We start from the raw sequence: 21,631 nt of genomic DNA on the forward strand, positions 1-21,631 counted from the left end.
TACTGGGCTTGCAGTCGTCGATGTCGGTGTCGCAGTTGCGACCGGAGAAGCCGGTCCGGCAGGCGCAGCGGTAGCTCCCGTTGGTGTTCTGGCACGTGGCCCCATTCCGGCAGGGGCTCTTCACACACTCATTGATGTCGATCTCACAGGTCTGACCTGGGGACAGAGCAGGATAGGGATTGTGTGGGCTGGGGGTGCTGGTGAAAGCCCTGGGAGTGACAATGACATCTTGGGCACCGCTCGCACCAGGGCAGGAACCAAGGGATGCAGGCAATGGTCACATCCTGTCCACCCAGCTGAGCCATGGGGCAGGTCAGGACCCTCTCACAGGCCTGGCTTCCTCCCCCTGCCTTTCCCTCCCTCCCCCTGCCTTTCCCTCCCTGAGGGGAGCGGGGGGTTCTAACTCCCAAAAGGGCCATGCCCATACCTTGCCAGCCAGGGGGGCAACTGCAGGAGAAGCTCTTGTAGTCCTCTGACTCCTGGCACTCGCCGCCGTTCTTGCAGGGGCTGCCAGCACAGGGGGCCAGCACGTCCTCACAGGTGGCTCCTGCACAGGTACAAGCACCCGCTGACACCCTCCAAAATGACAGGCAGCCCAAGACCCTGTTATCCCCTGCCCCGGGCTGCTGCCAGACTGGGGAAGGCTCTGGACTTCCCCACCACCCCAGGGCAGCCTAGCTGGGGCTGTCTCCTCCACTCCTGGTCACCCATGACCCCAGATCCCCACAAACTTTTAAGCCCTGGCTATCTGGGCTGCATTAAAGCATTGCACACTTCCTTTGGCAGGGAAGTGCTGCTCGGGGTGTCTTTCCCCCCTTGCACTCCCTCCCCCCTTCCCTCTCCGCTGCTTTTCCTGTTTACGTCCAGCCAAGGGACACGTTCCCTCCAAACCCTTATCTTCCCTGTCAGCCAATATCTCCTGAACTGGCCTTTGCTATTTTCCAGAGCCTTCCCCTCCCTGCCTGCCCGGTCCCCGTCCCCCCAGGGGTTTCTATGGCCACCGGTGAGGGCAGGAAACTGCTCATGGCTTCCTGCAATTGTGCTCGGCTGCGCGAGCGGAAGCGCAGGGCCGGCAAACAGGAATTGGCTCAGCAGAATCCCCGGCCCCTCGGCCTTGGATCGCCTTTTCCAGCACGGGCATCATGGCTGGGGAACGGCGGGGTGTGAGTGGGGCGGCCCTGGGTGCTGCTGCCCCCGAGCCACCGCCCTGGTACCCTCCAGGAGGAGGAGGAAGAGGAGGAAGGGAGGAAGCTGTGGCTGGCAGCTTCCCAAAGCTCCTGCAAATTTCCTCCAGCTGCGCTGTGGAGAGGTGGAGCCATGGCTGTGGGCAGCCCCTCGTCAGGGCAGTGTGAGGGAAGCCTTCACGCTGAGTGCCAGCTCACTGCGTGTGCTGGGGACCAGTTTGGTGTCACAGGTGAAGAAGAAACTCCCCAGAGCCGTGGTGGGGCACAGGGCACTCCTCTCACCTGTGTAGGGCAGGAGGCAGTTGCAGGTGTAGCCAGCGACATCATCGATGCACGTGCCCTGGTTCAGGCAGGGGTTGGAAGCGCATTCATTGATATTGGTCTGGCAGTTGGGGCCTGTGTCAAGAAAAAATAAATAAAAGAGGCTGTGATGGAGGTGTGCTGGTGGCAGGGGGCTGAGGGTACAGTGGGGACATGGTGACAATGACAACAGCACACCCATCGCCCCGGGAAAGGCTCCTGTGCTCAGCGCCAGCCCTGAACTCTGCTGAAGGTCTCTGGGCTGGCTGCACTGCCACAGCTTCCAGCCACACCTGGGGCTCCACCATCCCCAAAGTGAAGCCTCCAGCCCATCATGGGAGCACCCACCCACAGCTCCCCCCTAGGCCTTGGTATGGGGGGAACATGGCAGCATCCCTGCCTGCACCCTTAGAATCACAGACTTGTTGATGCTGGAAAAGCCCTCTAAGATCATCAAGTCCAACCATTAACCCAGCATCACCATGTTCCTCACTAAACCACATCCCCAAATGCCACATCCACACCCCTTTCAAACACTTCCAGTCATGGTGACTCCACCACTTCCCTGGGCAGCTTGTTCCAGTGCCTGACCACCATTTCCAGGAAGAAATTTTCCAGAACACCCAATCTAACCCCCCACTTACCGCTGAAGCCCTCCCTGCAGGTGCAGATGTAGCCACTGGTCATGTCCTTGCAGGTGCCACCGTTCATGCAGGGATTGGATTCACACTCATTGTTGTTAATGTCACAGTTTGTCCCACTCCAGCCAGGGTCACAGTCACACTTGTAGCTTTGGGGAAAAATTGGGGCATAAAGATCTAGTCCGACCTGGTCCTCTAGGCTACACCAGCCATCATTTATCCAGTAAATCCTGTCCCTTCCAGGGAATATCCCATGGCACTGGCCCAGAGCACGGACAAGCACCAACTCAAGGGTGATGCTCGCTCTCCTCTAACCCAGACTTTTTTGGGGACCCTTTGTTCCCTGCAGCCCCCCAGCAGCCCCTGCACCCTCCAGCCTACCCATTCAATCCATCGTGGCATTTCCCATGGATGCAGGGGTTGCTGTTGCACTCGTTCACTTCGGACAGGCACTTGGGGTCGTGGAAGCCCTCGGGACAGAGGCAGGTGAAGCCGTTGATGCCATCCTTGCACGTGCCCCCGTTGTGGCAGGGGTTGCTGGCACACTCATCGATGTTGATGTTGCACATGCGCCCTGGGAAAGGGGGAGCAAGAACAGTTACCCTGTAAGGATGGGCGGCATGCCGCGGGGAGAGCACCCACCAGGCAATTCCCCCTCCAGCCACCCAGGGAACGTCTGCTGGAGGCTCGAATCTCGGGCCACACGTGTGCCGGCTGCAGAGGAGCGGGCTGCCCTGCAGGCAGGGTGACTTCACACCCTGCATCGCCTGCCTGCCTTCATTAAACGTGACTGGGAAGAGGCCGTGCCCTGGGCTGCTTTGGTCCAGGAGGGAATACTGAAGGGAGGAGGTTTCAGCCTGTAACCCTACCTGCCACGGCCGACAAAGCCAGGCTTTATTTCGGCTCCCGGCGGGCCCGAGGACAAGGGGCTGTGCGAGCGGTGGGGGCTGCTCCCATCAAAGCCCTCCACCATTTCCAGCAGCCATCAAACAAACCAGTTGGACAAGGCAGCAACCTGATACCCATGGGAGTGGGTGCAGCGGGAGTCGAATTCGCAGCACCAGACACCCCTTTGATTTCAGACCGAGCCAGGGTCGCCCTCCTGAACAAGCTGGAGCGCTGGAGGGTGTAAAACCTCCTACAAGCAGAATGGCAGCATCCCCCCTCCTTATTGCACCCTCGTCCTGGTTTTGTGAGGCACCGGCAGCTGCAGGTCCCCAGGGTGTGAGGCCCTGCTCTCACCTGTGTACCCCGGCTCGCAGGTGCACTCGTAGCCATTGATCTTGTCGATACACTTGCCGTAGTCGCAGGGGTTGCTGGCACAGTCGTCCAGGTTGATCTCGCAGTTGGGGCCTGGGGAGGAAAGGGGTGTTGTTAGGGGGTCCCCAAGAGGAGAGGGGTGTTGTTAGGGCGTCCCCAGTCCCGTCAAAGCAGTAAAATGAAGCCCGCTGGCACTGACTGCCACTGCTGCCCCACAACAAAGCGCCTCTGCCATGGGCAGCTCCCGGCTGGGGCGCGGTTCCTGCCAGAGCTGAGCACCAAACCGGGAGAACTCGCCCTCACCCAGGATGCCCCAGGGCCGCCCCAGCACCAGGGCGGCTGCTGGCGGTGGCCCAGGGCCAACCTGCCCCAGGATGAGGATGGGAGCAGGATACTGCACCGGCACTGCCAAGCCGCACGGAACCCCGAGAGCTCCCTCCTGCTCACCCGTGGTCCCTTTGAGGCAGATGCAGTTGTAGGCGTTGTTCCTGTCCTGGCAGGTCCCCCCGTTTTTGCAGGGCTGGCTCTGGCACTCGTTGATGTTGATGTCGCAGCGGTGGCCCGTGTAGCCGGGCTGGCAGAGGCAGGTGAAGGAGGCGATGCTGTCCTTGCAGGTCCCGTAGTGGCACGGGTCAGGGTCACACTCATCGATGTCGATCTCGCAGTGGGTGCCCGTGAAACCTGCCACCAGCAGGAGGGACACAGGGTGAGGATGGGGGACACGAGGTGGGGATAGGGGACACGAGGTGGTGATGAGGGACACTCCTTCCCATCCTGTCCAGGTGTGAGGCACTGCACTGGGGTGGCTTTACCTGCCCCACCGTGAGCCCTGGGACCCCCAGGAGTGGGATCCAGGCAGGGAGCACCCCGATGTGCTGGCAGAGGGGCTGGTCAGACCCCAGCCCGGGGGCTTTGTGCCGGGGTGCACAATGACCTGCATTAAAGCTGCCTCGGCTCTGGAGCGGGGCCCCGCGCTCGCCCGCGGCTCGTCCCGGAGTGCACGGGGGGGGCCGGCCGCAAGCACCCCCGAATAATAACCCCCCCGGCAGCTCCTATTCTCCTGGCCGGCTCCCTCCCCGCCGGGTTTGGGGGTGGAGAGCCGAGGACAAAGTACAGCTTTGACTAGACCCCGCCAAGCCCACATAGCAGCTTTTCATCGGGGCTTGGCATTAGCAAGACACTAATTAGAGGCCATTCAGCTGGAAGATTTCTGGCGGGAGCTGCTCCACAAAAGAGCCACTGTTTGCCACCAGGGCTCAAGTCATCATTTTGTGCAACTGCTCCTTGGGTTTCGGTCGGCGAGCCCCCACGGCCCTGCACCTTGCGTCCCCATAGAGGCAGCTTTATTCCTTCCTTCCTGCCTTCCCCCTCGCTGCCGCCCCGGCAGGCGGGAGCACGGTGGGACGGCTGCTGCGGGGCCACACCTAAGGAGTGCCAGGCTCCATACACCTGGCCCCGGCACCAGCAGGCTGCAGAGCCCGACTTGCTCTGCCAACACCTGGGAAAGGGACATTCTGCTCCATAGGAATCACATCAGCAGGGACCGACCCCACTGACGGACGGTTTGGGGACACCTGCCACAGCAGGTGCTTGGAGAGGTGGGCACTAAGTGATTCGTCAATGTGGTTTTATGGCACATCACGGGGCAGGACCCCCCCAGCCCGCCAGGACGCAGGATCCCCTCACCTTCGGTGCACTCGCAGCTGTAGGTGTTGGGGCCATCCACGCACTTGGCACCATTCTTGCAGGGGGTGCTGGCACACTCGTCAATGTCAAACTGGCACAGGTGCCCGTTGAAGCCTGGAATGGAGGGAGAATTCACGTCCCTGAGCACGGCCGGACCCGCCAGGCTCCCCTCCCTGCCGCCGGGCAGCTCCCGCCGGGCCCCCCCGCCCCGCTCCCGCCGGCCCCCCGCATCCCGGCTGGGGCGCCGGGTTTCCATGGGGACGGCTGCTGGGGGCCCTGAATGCGGGGCTGCGACCCACCATTGAGAGCATCTTATTTACATCTCTAGAGGAGCAAAGTCTCTGAACTTCAAAACCTCCTTTCACAGATTAACCGTCTCCCCATTCTCTACTCCACCCCGTGACTTTGACACCGCATTCAAAGCCGCTGGTGCGGCCCCCCCAGCCCCCAGCCCTCAGCCCTCCTTCCCAAAGAGGGGCCTTTTCAAGTGCAAAGCCGTGGGGTTTAATCCTCCTTCCCCTCTCCCATGGGCCGGAGCTGGAGCAGCAATGCCTGCACGGGGCTCAGCCCCTCATTGCAATTGGAGAAGCCTCCTCCGAAGCACCAAGAGGTGCTTGCTACACTCTGCCCATTCCGGAGGGCTATGAAATTTAAGGAGCCCATTCCTGGCTCGAGTCAGGATGCGTCCTGGCTTTGTTTCCACCACAGTGGCAGTGGATGGATGCTGGTGGTGGGATGGATGCCACGTACCAGTGGGGCACTCGCAGTGGAACTCGTTGATCTTGTCAAGGCAATTGCCGTTGTGCAGGCAGGGGCTGCTGGCACACTCGTCCGTGTTGATCTCGCAGTAAACCCCCTCGTACCCTGCCGAGAGACCCAGCACCGTCAGCACCATGGCACAGGGCTGGCACAACCACACGACAGGTGTGTTACAGCTGGTCCCCCCGTCTTTAAAAGGCAGCTCAGGAGATGTTCTACACATGGTGGGATCTGATGCACAAGATGCTCCATGGTTGTCCATCTTGGATCAACAGGCTTTGGCTCGATCCAAGCCAGCAAGATTGGCAAGAGGAGGAATCCAGGGAAGGGCCGATAGTGCCCAACTCTCACTTCTTGTCCCCCCACTACACAGCCTTTACTGAATTCTCTCTTTCCGGTGCTGTCCCCAGGCACACAGGAGCTGCTCACCCAACCCCGCACTGAGCTGAAGCTGAGGGGCACCCAAAGCCCTCCCATCACCCACCCCCAGCTCTAAGGCTGGGTCCACAGGGCTGCCCACGCACCGGGCATGCAGATGCACTGGAACTCCCCGATCTGGTCCAGGCAGGTGGCATCATTCTGGCAGGGGTTGGAGAGGCACTCATTGACATCGATCTCACAGCGAGGGCCCGAGTAGCCCTGCAGACACTGGCACTGGAAGGACCCTTGAGTGTTGATGCACTTCCCTGCGTGCTCACATGGGTTGGCTCCTGTAACACACAAGAACAGCTCTCAGGACTCGCTCCTGGCTGTGCCAGAGCCTTCCCCAGCCGCGCTGCTGTCACCCTGTGTGAGCTCACCCAGCGAACACTCGTCCACGTCCTGGTTGCAGGCTGGCCCCATGTACCCCGAAGGACACGTGCAGATGGCTTTGCCATTGACGGGGTTGGTGTCGCAGTTGGAGCCCTCGTTGCAGGGGTTGCTGATGCAGGCGTCGTCCAGGTGGCACAGCAGACCTGGGCAGCAAAAGGTGCATGTCAAGGACGATGGGCACACGAGTCATTACGGACCAAGACCGCAGCAAGGAGCCAGGGGACATGCAGGGCAGGGGACAAGGTGGGACAGGGCCTCACCTGTGCGGCCGTGGGGGCACTCGCAGTAGAAGGAGGCCACCCGGTCGTGGCAGGTGGCCCCGTGGAAGCAGGCGGCCATGGCGCAGTCATCGATGTTCTCGCTGCAGTCCTCGCCCGTCCAGCCATTGACACAGACACAGTTGTAGCCGCCGTGGTTGTTGTGGCAGGTGCCACCGTTCTGGCAGGCGTTGGGCATCAGCTGGCACTCGTCCACGTCCTCAGTGCAGTACTGACCTGCCAGGGGATAGGGCACCTGCATGAAACTGGCACTGACCCACTCCCGGTGTGAAGCAGGACAGCTCTGCCCACACTGTGCCCAACATCCCCCTGGGCAGGACCCGTGTTCCCAGCCCAGCCCTGTGCCACCCTCACTGCTGGCATTACCTGTCCACTCCGGTGGGCACTGGCAGTTGTAGGTGTTGACACCATCCACGCAGGTGCCCCCATTCTTGCAGTTGTTGCCCGGACAGTCATTGATGTTCTCCTCACAGTTCTGACCCGTGAACCCTGCACAGACGAGACATCAGCCGTGATGCCAACTCACCCACTGGCTGTGTCACCACCTTGTCCCTTGCCAACCCCCACCACCAGCAGGGTGTTTGCTATCAGGTGTTGAGTGTGTGCCAGGCTGGCTTTGAAGCCTGGTTTCATCTTCATCCCTACTCTGCCTCTGCTGGAGCCTGGCAGGCAGCAGCTTCCTCTGCACAGGGCAGGGTGTCCCTGGTGCCAGAGCCTCCAGCTCTGGAGACACTTGCCCCAAGCAGTGGAGGATCTGACTCCACACCAGCGGGAACGAAGCAGGGCTGCTCCCACAAAGGCTTGTGGCACTCAGTGCTGAATCATCGGCTTTAATTTCACTTGTAAAGAGCCTCAGCAGCAGCGCTCGCCTCTGAGGGGGATCCAAGTCCCCGCCAGGGCAAGCCACCATCCCACAGGGCGCTGGGCTCATCCCAGCCCACCTCCTGCTTGGGTTTGTTATCACCTCCAGCTGATAGCATGGAAACCCTGCCACCCCCAGCCTCTCCAGCAGGAAGAAAGCAGCCAGGCCCTTCTCAGGACATCTCCCAAGCCACCTCTGGCTGACATTTGTGTTAAAAGCTGCATTTACTCTACAACCCCCAAAGCTCCTGACCCAGCTGCTTGGGGTTTGGGATGGCAACGCCAGCCCACAGTGCCAGTGTCCATCTGCAGCTCCCCCAAATTCTCCAGGGCATTCTGCAGCTCCAGACCAGGCTGTTCCCTGCACAGACAGCTCAAAATGTCACCTCCACAGGTAAGGACCAGGTGCCCAGACTCATCCTCTGTGGGACCCCAGACCCTGGCCCATCTGGGAGCTTTCCCCTCGCTCTCTCCATGTTTTCCTCTCCCCAGCCCCATCACATGGGGAGCAGCCACAGCTTTTTATGATTGCTGGTAGGAGTCCAGACCAGATAACATTGATTTGCACCTCACTTTTTAGCAGCTGGGCTGAGCCTGAGCAGCAATAACTCGCAATGTCCTAGATACCAGGATTAACTCATTTTGAACCATCCAAATGAGTAATTAGTACGGCAATTACTTTAAACTCAAGGTTACATTCTGCAGCGATGGCACGATAAAACAGCCAAGATTAGTTTAACTTGAAGAAACCCGGTAGGGCCAGGCCTCTCTGGGAATGAAAAGGGGACATTGTTCCAGGTTTGCTGTGCCACATACCAGCATATCAATCACCCCCTTATCACGAGGAACAGCCCCCCCGTCCCTCTGCCTCTGCTGCTGGTGCAGCTCCTGCACCGTGTGGGACGGAGGAGGTGCTGAGGGACCCCCTGTTCCCCGGAGCAGGGGCTGTGCCACCCCACGGGAGGTGAACCAGCTCTTGCATGATGCAAATCTCCTGGAAGCGGCCCACGGAGCCGCAGCTGGGCGTGACAGCACTGATCCTGCCGGGAGCAGGGATCTCCCCCAGGGCCGTGCCTCACCCCGCCGTGCCCGACGCTCGGGCTGCTCAGGGAAAGTGCCTTGTCAGCAGAACGGCAGGGCAGGGCCAGCACAGCTCCTGCTGCCACCTCCACCTGCCCGTCCCTGCGGCAGCGCCGCTCCGGCGGGACAGGGCTCGGAGCTGCTCCAACGGAGCATCGCCGCCGGGAGCTCATCCTGCAAGGAAAGGCTTCCTTCCTGGCACTGCTCACCCGGTCAGCCCCACACCTCACTGTCCCTAAGGACAGGAGCTTTGCTCCAGCCCGGGTGCGCAGGGGTGGAGGTGAGGCAGGAGATGCTGCAGGGATCTGTTCTGGATGGCTAATGGGATTCCTGAGTTACTGCAACCAAAAGCTTTGGGAAGGGGATGGAACCTCTGAACCTGTGTCAGGCATCAAGACAAGATCCCCCACACTGCTCGCAGGGATCACTTATCTTCCCCTAAGATGGGCTGGCTGCCAGCAGGATGTGGGGGTCTGTGCCATCTGGGAGACCCCATCCCCACCCTGATGCCACGTCTGCAGCAGAGATGGGGCAGGAGCTACAGGGAGGGAGGCTGGAGCTCCCCATGGCAATGCCCAGCCCTGCCCAGGATGCAGAGCAGAGAAGCCACCCAACCTTCATCCTGCCCTGGCCACTGCTGGGCTATGGGTGACCAGAGGATCAAACCAATCCCACAAGGGACTCCTCAGGCAGCACAGTGCTGCCCACAGCTTCCTTCCCAGGGACAGGGCGGGGGCATCCCCTCCACATCTGCCACAGCTGGCCAGTGTGCTTGGCTTGGGTGAGGAGCAGCGCTCATCCCAGCAAACACAACCTGGTCTGAGTGTGGCTCTGGGCTGAAACTCCATGGTTTCATTTCTCCAGCTGACCCAGGGATGGGCAGAGCGTGGAGCTGCTCAGTCCCTTCCTCCCCCTGCCCTGACTGCGCTGCAGACCCACTCTCCGAGGGCAGAAGTGAAAGGGCTTGGTGGGGTCAGGGGGCCTTGTCACAGCTGCTGTTCCTCTCGAGGGCTTGCAGGGTGCCAAGCTCCTTTCCAGGGTGCCAAGATCCTTTCCAGGGTGCCAAGATCCTTTCCAGAGTGCTGAGCTCCCAGGACAGCCCCCACAAGGAGCCCTCCATGCCAGAGACTGCAATCCTGCTGGGCTCCTCCAGAGCCTGCCGGAGGGAGCAGCAGCGAGCACGGAGAGGGTCTTCCTTCCCCAGCTCCATTAGCACTCGGAAACTTTCCAAAATAGCTATTCCGGGCTAATTATTCCATTCTGGAAGTAGATTGAGCTAAAGCGGAAAAAGGCACTCTTATTCTGGAATATGAGCATCCGCACAGGGGCCTTCTTGTTTTGGAAGAGCTATTTTGGTGAAGCACAAAGTATATAAAGCCCCCAGATGAACTCTCCTCCTCGGGCATCGCTGCCCGACGTGTTCCCAAAAGCACGTGACACAACGAGCCCACAACCAGAGGGTTTTCTCCCTCCCACAGCCGTAGCTTGCAGGAAATTCGGCCACTACTCATTTAGGGTGGACTAAGGTGCTGCAAGAGGGTCCCCCCATCCCTTTCCCTCCCTACCTGGCAGGCAGGTGCAGTCGTAGGTGGTGTCTCCGATCTGGCGGCAGGTGCCCCCGTTCTGGCAGGGCGAGGGGTTGCAGGGCACGTAGAGGTGCTCGCAGTTCTGCCCGGTGTAGGCCGGCTTGCAGGAGCACTGGTAGGTGCCCACCTCGTTGGTGCAGCTGCCCCCGTTCTTGCAGACGGGCGGGGAGATGTTGCACTCGTTGACGTCCTGCTTGCAGTTGGCGCCGTGGAAGCCGGCGGTGCAGCGGCAGATGTAGTGGGCTTCGAAGGGCACGCACTGGCCCCCGTTGGCGCAGGGGTTGGAGGCGCAGGGGTCGGCCTGCTGGCAGGTTTTGCCTGGGGAGGGCAGGGAGGGAGGGTGAGGATGCAAACAGCAGCTCAGCTCTTGCTGGCAGTGATCTACGCCGCGGTGCAGACCTGGATCTGGGGCTGGTGGTAACTAATTCCCCCACCTCAAACCTCACTGTGCAGGAAGATCACAGTTCCCCCAGCTGGGACCCACCCAAACTCAGGTTTGCAGCCCACCCTCCCCACCTCTCTGAGCCCAAAATGAGAGGCAGCTGTCCACCCACAGGGCTAACCCCTGTCGCAGGCCATCCTTCCCGCCCCGGCCGTGTCCGCAGGTGCCACCCCTCACCTGACCAGCCGGGCGGGCAGCGGCACTTGTACTCGCTGAGCGTCAGCAGGTCGCAGGTGCCGCCGTTGCGGCAGGGGTTGCTGAGGCAGACGTTGTTGCGGGGCGTCAGGCACAGCTCGTCGGTGAAGCCCAGGCGGCAGGCGCAGGTGTAATCCACGGTGCTGCCGCGCACCACCGCGGTGCAGGTGCCGGCGTTCTTGCAGGGGGAGCTCAGGCAGGGGTTGGGCAGCTGGCACCGCTCGCCCACGTAGGCACCGCTACACCTGGCAGGGGTGAGACACACCGTCAGTGGGACGGCCCCGAGGACCGGCCCAGCCCCGCGCCGCTGCCCGGCACGTCGGGTTTGGCAGTGGCGAGGCTCTGCCCTGGCTGCGCCGGGCTGGGAAGAGGAAGATGAAAGAGGTGCTGGGAACAAAGGCGTCCCCCATGGAGGGGCCTGCGCCGACTTGCACAACCGCAGCCGCGGCGCTGACATCCTGCGTCTCATCGCGGGGAGAGTCTTCTCCCTCCCCTCCCTGCTGAAGAGGAAACCAAGGCACAAGGGACACATGGTGGGGACAAGAGGAGCATCCCCATACCCACGCCAAATCCATGGGGCCAGGCAGCATGGGGACAGCCCCTCTCCCTGCCTGTCCCTGCCCATGCTGGGGTCTCTGCTTCGCCAGGGGGATTTTTATCCTCCCTCCATCCTAAATCACTCAAACACAAATTAAGCAGGGGCTCAGCATCGGTTGGCAACAGGTGGGACATGCTCCTGCTCCTCACAGTCAGCTGAGAGCTTCCCCAAAGCCAAACCCTGCACAAGGAGGGTGAGTGGCCCTGGCTGCTGCATCCCTCTGCGTGGGGGCCCTGAGAAAAGAACCCCCGATGCCACCACTGGCTTCACCATCTGTCACCATTGGCCACCTGGGCTGGAGCAGGACTGGGGCTGGCAATATGCCCTGAGGGCAAATCCCACCAGCCATCCTGGTGGGCCCAGGCAGGATGTGTGGCTGGCAGGACCTTGCAGAGGGGGCAAGGTAAGGACAGAGCAAAGCTGTGCACCTGATACCAAAAAATCCCAGGGGTGAGGCACGAACGCTCCCGCGTGGCATCTCTTGTATCCCGCCTGCAACACATGATGCCACCACAGGTTTTGTCCCCAGCCCTCTCTGCTCACATTACAGCTCTTCCAAAGGGGATGTTCTGTGCTGGCTGGGCTGTGCTGAGCAGTCATGGTGAGTAGGGCATGGGAGGAGTGAGGTGGTGCTGGCACGCTGCTGTCCCACACCACGATGGCAATGCCACCACAGGGCGCACCACGCTCAGCTCACGGGTTTCTACCAGAGGCCTTGAGAGCAGAAATAAATCTGGGATCCTGCACGGCCAGGAGCTGGAGGTGACGGGTGGGGAAGGCAATGGCACCTGGGCACTGGGGGACGGTGGTCCCCACGGTGCTGTGGCAGGCCGGGCTCAGGGCACCACGAGCTCACACCTGTTGCCATTGGATCTGGTGGGACATTGCATTCCTGAGCCTCCTGCACGGCCTCCAAGGCTCCCATGGCGAGGGGGTGAGCAGGGGAGGTCCCAGGGAATACTGCAGAGCACAGCAGTCACCTACAACCCCCGAAACAAGATCATGGGGCTCCTCCAGTGAAGCACAACCAGCAAACCCCACCCTCGGCCACTCCAGCCCGGAGCCACCGCGCTTTGCCGGCGGCAAGACCACGTTTCAGCCCCGCTCCCCCTCTCCTCCTCTTCCCCTACTTTTTTCTTTTTTTTTCTTTTTTCTTCTTTTTTTTTTTTTTAACCCAATTCTGATTTCATTGTTGGGGATTGTGTGAGAATTTGTCAGGATTCGGAGACATTTTGAGTTAATGAGACGGCATTATCCAGGCCAAATGAAAAAGAAAATGTGTATAATAATAAATCAGGGCATCTGCTCGGCACACAAAGGGCGGCGGGGAGCAGGTGTGCATCCTAATGAGGCACAGCAGCTGCCGGCGCCCGCGGACGGTGCCCGGCTCGCCGGCGGCTCCGAGCCCCGGGCGCCGCGGCCGCGGGGCGACGGCGCTTCTGGGTGGCTGCGCGGGGGAATGCGGAGGTTGGGGCTGCCTGAGAAGGGCTCTTTGTGCGGGGCCGGGCGCAGGCACAGGCGCGGGGACGGGCGCAGGCACAGGCACGCCGCTCGGCTGCGCAGTCATCTGGCAAAACCCCCCGTGCGCGCCTCCCCGCACCGCACACGCTTTTCTTGCCTTAAAACAATCCCCCCGCGTTCCCGCGGAGGCTGGAGGACAGGGCAGCGTCACGGGAGGCTCCAAGGGGAGGGAAAGGCGGAAAAAAAAAAGAAAGGGGATGAGGAAAGGAAAAAAAAGAAAAGAAAAAAGTTGGTGCTGGACAAAGAGCGCCGGGAAGCGCGGTGGGAGCTGCCACGGTGCGCTGGTGCCACCATGGGAGAGGGACGCGGTGCTGGGGGAGCAGGAGGGGATGCTTGGCATCCCAAGGCCAGGGCAGGAGGCCAGTAGGACTCTCTGGAATTGGGGTTCCTGCGCCACGAGGTCGGGGAGAGGGGCACACAGCCCAACGCCCTCCCACCCAATTAGTTTTCGGACCGTTTCCAATTCCAGCGCAGGCAAGTGGGGGTTTGAGCACACAGACGGGAAACCAAAGCAAATCCTAGCCTGAATCTGGGCATGGTTATTAGCCAGGAGGTTAATTAGTGATGGGAAGAAGAAGCCTGAGGGACAGGGAAGCCCCTGCCTGAAGGCACAGGGCGGGTTGGGATCACTGGCAGTGCCTGGGTTGGGGACTGCCTCATGCCTGGCTGGGCTGCTCAGGTGCTTTCCAGGCTTGTGCTTCAGGAAGTCCCTCAAGTTTCACAGCGTTGGTAGACTATTTTAAAATTAATTTCTATTTGTTTGTGTTAAGAGCCGATTTATGGCCACAATCAGCTCCAGAAGTGAGGAGAGTGCAGCAGATGGCAGGGAAAGGTTCAGCTTGGAAGGGCTGGGATGGGCACATGTGGGCCACTGGGACCAGAGTACGCTCAGGCTCCACATTTCTCCTCCCAGAAAGGGGTGTTCCCAGCAAATCTTTGGGAAAAAAGCAATACAGCACAGGCACCCTTACACTCCAGCAGTCACTGCTCTAACCCACGGAGGAGTTTCTACCATGCCACGTGGGGCTGTGCAGCACAGACCCTCTATATGTGCCCAGCAACTCTCACCCTCACCCACCCACTGCACACACCAGCTCCCAGCATGGGGAGCCTCTCAAATCTTTCCATGGTTTCTAAATCATCTTGGTTTCTTTTCCCAAGGCAGTGCCCAGGACATCCTCCTCCCTCACACCTGGCAGCCTCCACACCGCCCCTGCATCTTCTGTAGATGCTTCCGCACAGAACGAGGCTGTTCCTGCCCTCTCTGCAACGGCAGGTCTGAGACAAGCAGGGAAGAGCACGTTCCTGGCTGTGGATGGAGCCACGGGATGAATTCCACCGTCCCCTCCCCTCACGGGTCCCAGAGCTCACTCACAGACAGAGATTGGAGCTGCATTTCAAAGCCCAGCGACCTCAGCAGATTCAGAGAGTCCTGGCTGCAGAGGAAAGCCTGGAGACAAGTCTCGCATGCAAAGCAAGAGATCAAAAACCAGGTGAAGAATCAGGGTGATCCTAGTTGTAGTTATTGTTCCACTTTTCCAGGTCTGGAAAGGCTGGATTCAGCAGAGCTAAGTTTAACTCCCAGATGTCCTATAACCTCATCATTTCTCCAGGGACTAAAAACCTCTCCTAAAGCTCAGCCCAGGGAGCTGAGCTTTATTTTCTATAAAAAACATGAGGTGGCATCAGGGATTCCAGGTGAGCAGACGTGGAGGATGCGACGTCCCCGCGGGCTCAGCCAGGTGAAGATCACCCTGTGGTTTTTCCTTTGGCATTTCCCAAGCCAGGGCTACCCAAACCAAACCCCAAGCAGCTCATGGAAATTAGCATAGGAGACATGAAAGCTCGGCTTTAATTACAGATATATGTGTTGGCAGAGGACAGGGCGGGTGCTGCAGGATCAAAACAGCTCAGGAGGGCCATTAGAAAGCGGCTTTGAGGCGGTGAAATGTGGCCAAGCTGCCCGGGGTCCTGAGGAGCCTCTGTGAAAGCCCCGGAGAGGCCGCTGTGGACACACCCCCAGCTCCAGGCGTGAGGAGCACCCCGTTCCCAAACCAGGCAGGAATGGCTAAAAATACCGGTGTGTCTCCCTCATTGTTTCCGTTGACTCATTAACCTGCTGAGGACGCACCAAATGCTCCATTTTGGCTACTGAGGGAGGGTGACGGCATCCCCATCCTGATCCCAGTCCCGATCCCTGTGATGGCCCAGCCCTGCTCCAACACACAGTGCTCCCTCTCTCAGCACCATTCCAGCAGACAACCTCACCCCTCTACACTTCTGGGGCATGTTCCATTCCACCAAGGGACCAGGCTGTGACCGAAGCACCAGGCAGGGCAGGGGACAGCAGTCAGTGCCCATCCCTGTGGATGAGGATGCTCCTTGCAGGGGTGAACACGCTGATTTACACCCCCTGGATGTCTGGGGCTGCCGGCCATCCCGGTGGCTTTTTTTGTTTCGGGGGGTCAGGCAGAGGCTGGGAGCTGGATTCCCACAGCACCAGGCTGGGATGTGTCTTCCCCCTCGGAATGAGCATCCGAGTGCAAACTGTGGTGAGGGGGGACACGATTAATAATGCACAGAGCTGCCGGCCCATAAATCTGCATGATTCATGGCCAGTGTGAAGGGTGACGGAGAAGGCCTTGTCCAAGGTCAGACAGCAGTCCCTGGGGACAGCCTGGGAACAGCAACAGCGGCCCCAAATTCCCACTCTGCTCCCAGCACTGAGCCTGGGCCAAATCAGGATCTGCTCAGCACGGGCACGTGCATTTGTTGTGTCTGCTGCACATCCTTAAGGAGTCACAACCAGTGGCCCAACGCTGCAGCTACTCCAGCGAGGCTCCAGCAGAGCTCAGCAGGTCAGATAATCAAAAGCATGAATGAGCTGCAGGAGCCTCAGAGCCTACGAGCGCTGCTGCCTCAGCTCTGCTCTACACCTCTGCTCGCTGGGCTGCCACAGCTTCCAGCACCTCCTGGACCCACCAGCAGTGCTGGCAGAGTTGGGGTGCCCATCCCAGCCCCCCCAGCCTGTGGTTTCTGCTCTGGGCGCTCCCCGTGTGTGGCTCTGGCGCTGCCAGCCCTTTGTTCACCCCATCCCCGCTCGCGGCGCGCGAGGCTTCTCCTCCAACCCACCAGCAACAGGTTTTGTCCCTCCGCAGCAATGCGGGCACTGAAAGCATCCCGAGGCAGATGTTTCTGTGACCTCTGACCCAAGACTAATGTTTTCCTTTCTGCACTAAGCTGCCATCTGCCAGGGCCAGCACAGATGACACCCAGGCACTCCCGCAGCCCAGCCCGCCCCGGCATGGCTCCCACATGGCGGCACGGGGGCTTTGTTCAAATTTGGGATGCACAGCCCTGCACAAGCACAGCCTGGGGACAGGGGGTTTCAGAGGTGCACAGGGATGCCCTGGATGTGGGGGCTCAGCCTGCATCACCCCACAGCTCACACCACCCACTGCTCTCCTGCCTGGCCCCAGTGCGTCTTCCTAAGGGACCCCGAAGTCGTGGCAGGGCTGGAGGTAAAACCCACTCTGGGCTTAAAATGTACCAAAAAAGCCAACAAGCAAAATGGAAACCAGGTGTAAACTGGAGCACATGCACAGGCTGTCCCCCACGCCCATCCCACGGAGGGGGAGGTTCAGGGGGCAGCCCCACACAGCAGGAGGGGACGGGGGGCTGGTGGGGAGCCCCATCCCGGTCCCTGGCCTCACATCCAGGCTGCCTCTTATCTGCTCTGCTATCACCTAACCTCTTCCTCACCCTCAGCTGCTGGAAGCATAAACGGCTGTGGTTGTTTTCCCCAAGGTACAAGCAGCGTGGGAAAGCTGAGCAGGGCAGGCTCAGGTCTTTACTCGAGCACCATTTTGGGGGCACTTGAGACTAATGGGACCAGGACACTCCTTGGTGCTGGGTGTAGGGTCTCCCACCATGGCGAGCAGCCCCCACCCCAACAGGCTGGGCTGGGGGATGCTATTCTCTGCTCCGCGGTACCTGTACCTCGGAACAGCCACCTCAGATGAGCCCCAGAGTCTCAGGCAGAGCCATCCCAGCACAGAGAAGGTTCAGGAGCACAGCTGTGACCTTGAGCGATGCAGAGGGTCCCCCCAGGGGACCATCACACCCCCAGAGCCCTGTGCAGCAGCAAATGTGCTGCGTGACCTGCGGATGGCTGTGCCAGTGTGGTCGGGACCCCTGGAGCGAAGCAAGCGGTCCGAACGTGAGCAGGACACTCAGATTTCACATGTTTGCTGGCAACAGCTGAGGGCAGGAGAAACAACCCGCAGGAGAGCCTCCCTTAGCTGCACAACAGCCCACAGCCACTGCAGGCTGCTCCCAGGTGCAGAGCGCTGACACGGCCCTGCCCCGCTGTCCCCACACCTCTGGGGGCAACCGTCATGCCCGGGCTGACAGCAGGAACCACAACCCCCTGCCCCCACACCTTCTCCTCACCCCAGCAGCTGCAGCGCCCGGGCAGTAGGGAGCCTGCTTTCCATCAGGCAGCCACGCACAAGAGTCACCTTTCCAGTTGTGCCAGTGGCTCCCTGCCTGGCACAGCCTGGGAGCAACACCCCAGCTTTCTCCTGAAGTCACACCCTCCCCCCGTAAGACACGTTTGCTCACTGCCAGCCCAGGGAACACTGATCTCCCCTGGCTCCCGTCTGACCAGAGAAAAGGCCAGTGCTTGGGGATATGTCTCCATGTCGCTGAGAGAAGATACCTGCTTCTTTACTCCGTCTTACTCCATTCATTCTTATTCCACTGCCTCCCCAAGAATCCCTCCCATGGTGCATGGAGCAACAGGTGCATATGGTCTCCAGGATGGCTTCCTGCCTTGGAAACATCCTGCCGACACAGGAGCACACTCTGGAGCCAGGGGAAGGCAGGGGGGTCTGGAAAACGATCCAGCTGGGAAATCAGAGCTCAGCACCCTGCTCTCTGCCCCCACCTCCTTGCCTGGCATCACCAGGAGCCTGCAGAAGGAAATGAGTGCAGGGAGACAAAGAACACTTTTGGATGCTGCCCTGACCTCCCTGGGGCACATGCTCCCTGTTCCCTGGCAGCCATGGGCTGGGGGGCTGCTTGAGCCCCCTCTGGCAGTGGGCATGGCTGGGCTCACCACACCTCACCTGCAGCTTCACTCGGTGGTTTCTGGCACATGTGGCTGTTAAGAAACCAAAGGCTTCACCACAGCTCCCAGGGGAGCCAAGGCGTGAAGGCAGAGCTGCCCAGCTGCCCTCACCCATGTGGGGCACCCCGACTGGGTGATGCACCCTAAAGCTGCCCCGGCGCCAGCACAGCCCCACAGAAACCTCCAGCAGCCACGACGGAGCTCCCAGTACCAAAACCCAGCACAAGACCTAAGTGGTGGTTTTTTAAGAAGTCTCATCCAGGTCCTGCTTTATTAAACACCCTGGGACACCAGCCTGGGAAAAAAGCAGAGTTTCACACAGGGAGGTGGTTGGCAAAGCAGCAGGTTACTCTAAGTGACATCAGGTTAATAAAGCAAGAGCAGATCTCCATTCTTGTTTAATTAAAAAAGCAAACTTCAATCCCAAGTCTTTGATGTGTTTTTTTTTTTTTCTTGTTCCATTTCATTTTTGACCTAGCCCAAGTCATCTAATTGAGATTTTAAGATCCAGACTTTCATCTGGAGAGAAACTAAAGGAATTCCCAAAGCTGGATATACCCGTGGACAGGAGTGGGGGAAAAAACATGCTAGAGCCCTGTTCCTCCTATGATGGAAAAAAAAATGGCTTTGTTTCTTAAGCAGACATTAGTCAGGACGGTTTGGGAATCAAAGGTCCCATTGTAATGAAAAACAATATAATCCCATTACTAGGCAGAGTGGCCAGGCTATTCACGGGTGGTAACTGGCTACCTGGGAAGGAGCTGCCTCTCAATGGAGCTTCATTCACAAACAAACATGAAAGATGTCGAAGGAAGAGCCCAAGACAAAACTCGCTTCATTCCCACCCTCAACAATGGCTGCTATGAAATATTTGTTTTCCCCAGTCGATGTTTTTTATATCCTCTGCCGGTGTAAAGCGGCACGGCCCCATTGTTTGTGGGAGCCCGGCTCACTCCGCTCATCCCGGCCCCTGCTCCTTCTCTTGCAGGAGCCCATTTATGGGGTGACCATGAAGGATGTGCTTCCAGCAGAGGATCCCCAGGGAACACAGCCTGGGCTGAGGCTGGCACATGGTCCCATCACCCACCCGCCTGACTTTCCTTGGGCAGGTCCCCCAAAAGGCACCCACAGTGCCCAGCAGACACTGGAATGGCACCCGACCCCTGTGGCATCTCAGAACACTCCCTGCAACTCCTCCCTGCTCTGATTCCTCTTTTCTAGACTTTTCTCCTTTCATAATGTTTTATTCTTTAAGCCAGCAGAAGAAAAAGTCAGAACTGGGGGGACATAAGGAGTTTCTATCTCCACAGGCTGCCCGCCAGCCCGGCACTGCTGGTGCCTGAGGTCACTCTTCCCTCCCCACCTCTTTTGGGTAAATGCCGGTTTTGCCCCGCTCTGGACCCAGCACTTGCTGCCCATGCAGGTTGAATTCACTCTGCTGTGCTCTCAGAGCTCTGGCACACACACAGCCCCAGTGTCACCATCTCACTAAGTGATGATGGACTCTTTCTTTTTTCCCCTTTCCCCCTCAAACCAAGTTTTGGCTAAACACTGCGCTGCCCCAGAGCCAAATATGGAAAACTCCCACTCGTGACCCCACCATCCCACTCGTCTAATCCTGAACATAAAACCTACGATTAGGATCTGAACAGCCACCAAAAGTTTAAACAAGCTAAATTTAGCCCTGATATTTATAAACAAGGAGGAGAGGGGGGGTTTTGCAGAGCACACGGGTGCCCCTGTGGCACAAAGCCAACCGAAAGCCAGAGCAATTCCTGCTGGGGAGGTTTCGGTGGGATGGGGAATGGCCAAAGGTGGCAATGGCCAGACAGGGATGGCTCCAGCTCCCCTCGGCCCCACAGCCATGAAGCTGCTGGTCTCCCTTTACAAGACCAACAAAACTCTTGCCCACTTGGAAACCATGTGCTGAGGGACGTAAAACACCCGAGAGCAGACGGGTACTCAGCTCTCCGGGATCTGTATCCCGGGATTTCTCTTGCTGCCGAGTTTAACCAAGGAAACGGCGAGGAGAGGGAGGGAAGCCTCTGCCTCCGACACCTTTTTGCCGGCAGAAATCCCTGTGTCAACATGACGCCCTCGCCGAGGGAGCGGGACAATGGTGGCGGCTCTGCCTCCGGACCGCAGCCCGCATTCCTGCCCCCCTCCCCTGGAAACCCCCTTTTGTGGGGAGCAGCAGGCCCTGTGAAAGGGCCGTCTGTCGCCCCTGCCTTTTGACTTGGAGGTCTGTGGTCTAACATTTTAATAGGGGGCTGGGGGCCGGGGACAGGCTCCCCCTCCTCCCGGGCTGCTCCCCCGCGGGGTCACTCTCCCAGCCCGCCCCAAGGCTGCGGCCGCCGCGGGAGCCGCCGGTGCTGCACATCCCAGCGGACAGCCACATTCCTCCACCTGCTCCAGAGGAGCCATCCCATGGGTTAGCCACCCATGAGTGCCTTTGGGAGGGTCTCATCCTGTTCCCCCCAAGCAGGGATGCTCCAGAGGGGCAGGAGTGGCTGGGGATACGCTCACCTTCGCAGCTGCTCATTGACAGCAGAAAATTCCTTAAAACAAACCCGTGGACACTCACAAATGCTCAATCCCCAGGCAGCGATGCAGCAGGGACTGTGTGGCCCTTGGGGTCCCCTCACACCACTGACATGGGACAGAGCAGCTGACAAAGCCAATACCACAGTGCCAAAGGCTCCTTGCCATGCTCCTCTGGGGGACAAGTGTGACAGGCACAGGTAGTGTCACATCACACCAGGAGCCACGGAGGATGAGGAGGAATCGGCAGCAGGATGCAAAGCTCAGTCCTGACAGCAGATCGGTGCTCAGCCCAGAGGCGTAGAAGCAAAACCTGGCACTGCCACTCTCAGCCACTGACCTCAAATCAAGCCCAAAGCAACAGGTTCCCCCAGGCCTGGGTGCCCCTCTGGCACCCAGCCCTCCCAGCCCACCACCACCAGGCCCCTTGCCTGCAGGGTGCCCCTTCTATTAAATAAGGGCAATGTTATAGCATCATTAAAACTTAATAAATCCACTTCCCATATAAATACCATTAAATTCAGGTTTTGGGGAAGGGAATTAGGGTGAAAACTTGTTAAGAGAAAATGACTTGGGTGCAAATAAATTTTTGCAACTTGACTGAGCATGAAAGTTTCCCATTAAAATGCACCTCGGCTCCCTTTGCTGGAAATGTGCAAGGGCCTAATAACCATGGCCTAAACATTAACTGTTTAACTGGCTTTTCCAATATTAACTCCAGGCTGCCATGGGGGGAAGGGGAGGACGTGACGGGT

General features: G+C 59.3%; 1 protein-coding gene across 2 annotated transcripts in view; it reads right to left on the reverse strand.

Moving 5' to 3' along the window:
• Positions 1-21,631, reverse strand: part of NOTCH1 (notch receptor 1) — a 42,657-nt gene that overhangs the window by 12,938 nt on the left and 8,088 nt on the right. For both annotated transcript variants that reach the window (XM_048325476.1, XM_048325475.1), the window contains exons 3-17: positions 11,068-11,330; positions 10,428-10,766; positions 7,288-7,410; positions 6,904-7,137; positions 6,631-6,786; positions 6,355-6,540; positions 5,822-5,935; positions 5,072-5,185; positions 3,833-4,066; positions 3,368-3,478; positions 2,507-2,699; positions 2,129-2,274; positions 1,467-1,580; positions 428-547; positions 4-156 (exon numbers count right to left, since the gene is read on the reverse strand). In XM_048325476.1, coding sequence (XP_048181433.1) covers positions 4-156; positions 428-547; positions 1,467-1,580; positions 2,129-2,274; positions 2,507-2,699; positions 3,368-3,478; positions 3,833-4,066; positions 5,072-5,185; positions 5,822-5,935; positions 6,355-6,540; positions 6,631-6,786; positions 6,904-7,137; positions 7,288-7,410; positions 10,428-10,766; positions 11,068-11,330 — 2,600 coding nt within the window. The remainder of the gene's footprint in view (positions 1-3; positions 157-427; positions 548-1,466; positions 1,581-2,128; positions 2,275-2,506; positions 2,700-3,367; positions 3,479-3,832; positions 4,067-5,071; positions 5,186-5,821; positions 5,936-6,354; positions 6,541-6,630; positions 6,787-6,903; positions 7,138-7,287; positions 7,411-10,427; positions 10,767-11,067; positions 11,331-21,631) is intronic.

This window comes from Corvus hawaiiensis, chromosome 21 (genome assembly GCF_020740725.1).
Source record: "Corvus hawaiiensis isolate bCorHaw1 chromosome 21, bCorHaw1.pri.cur, whole genome shotgun sequence".
In the NCBI taxonomy this organism is placed as follows: Eukaryota; Metazoa; Chordata; class Aves; order Passeriformes; family Corvidae; genus Corvus; species Corvus hawaiiensis.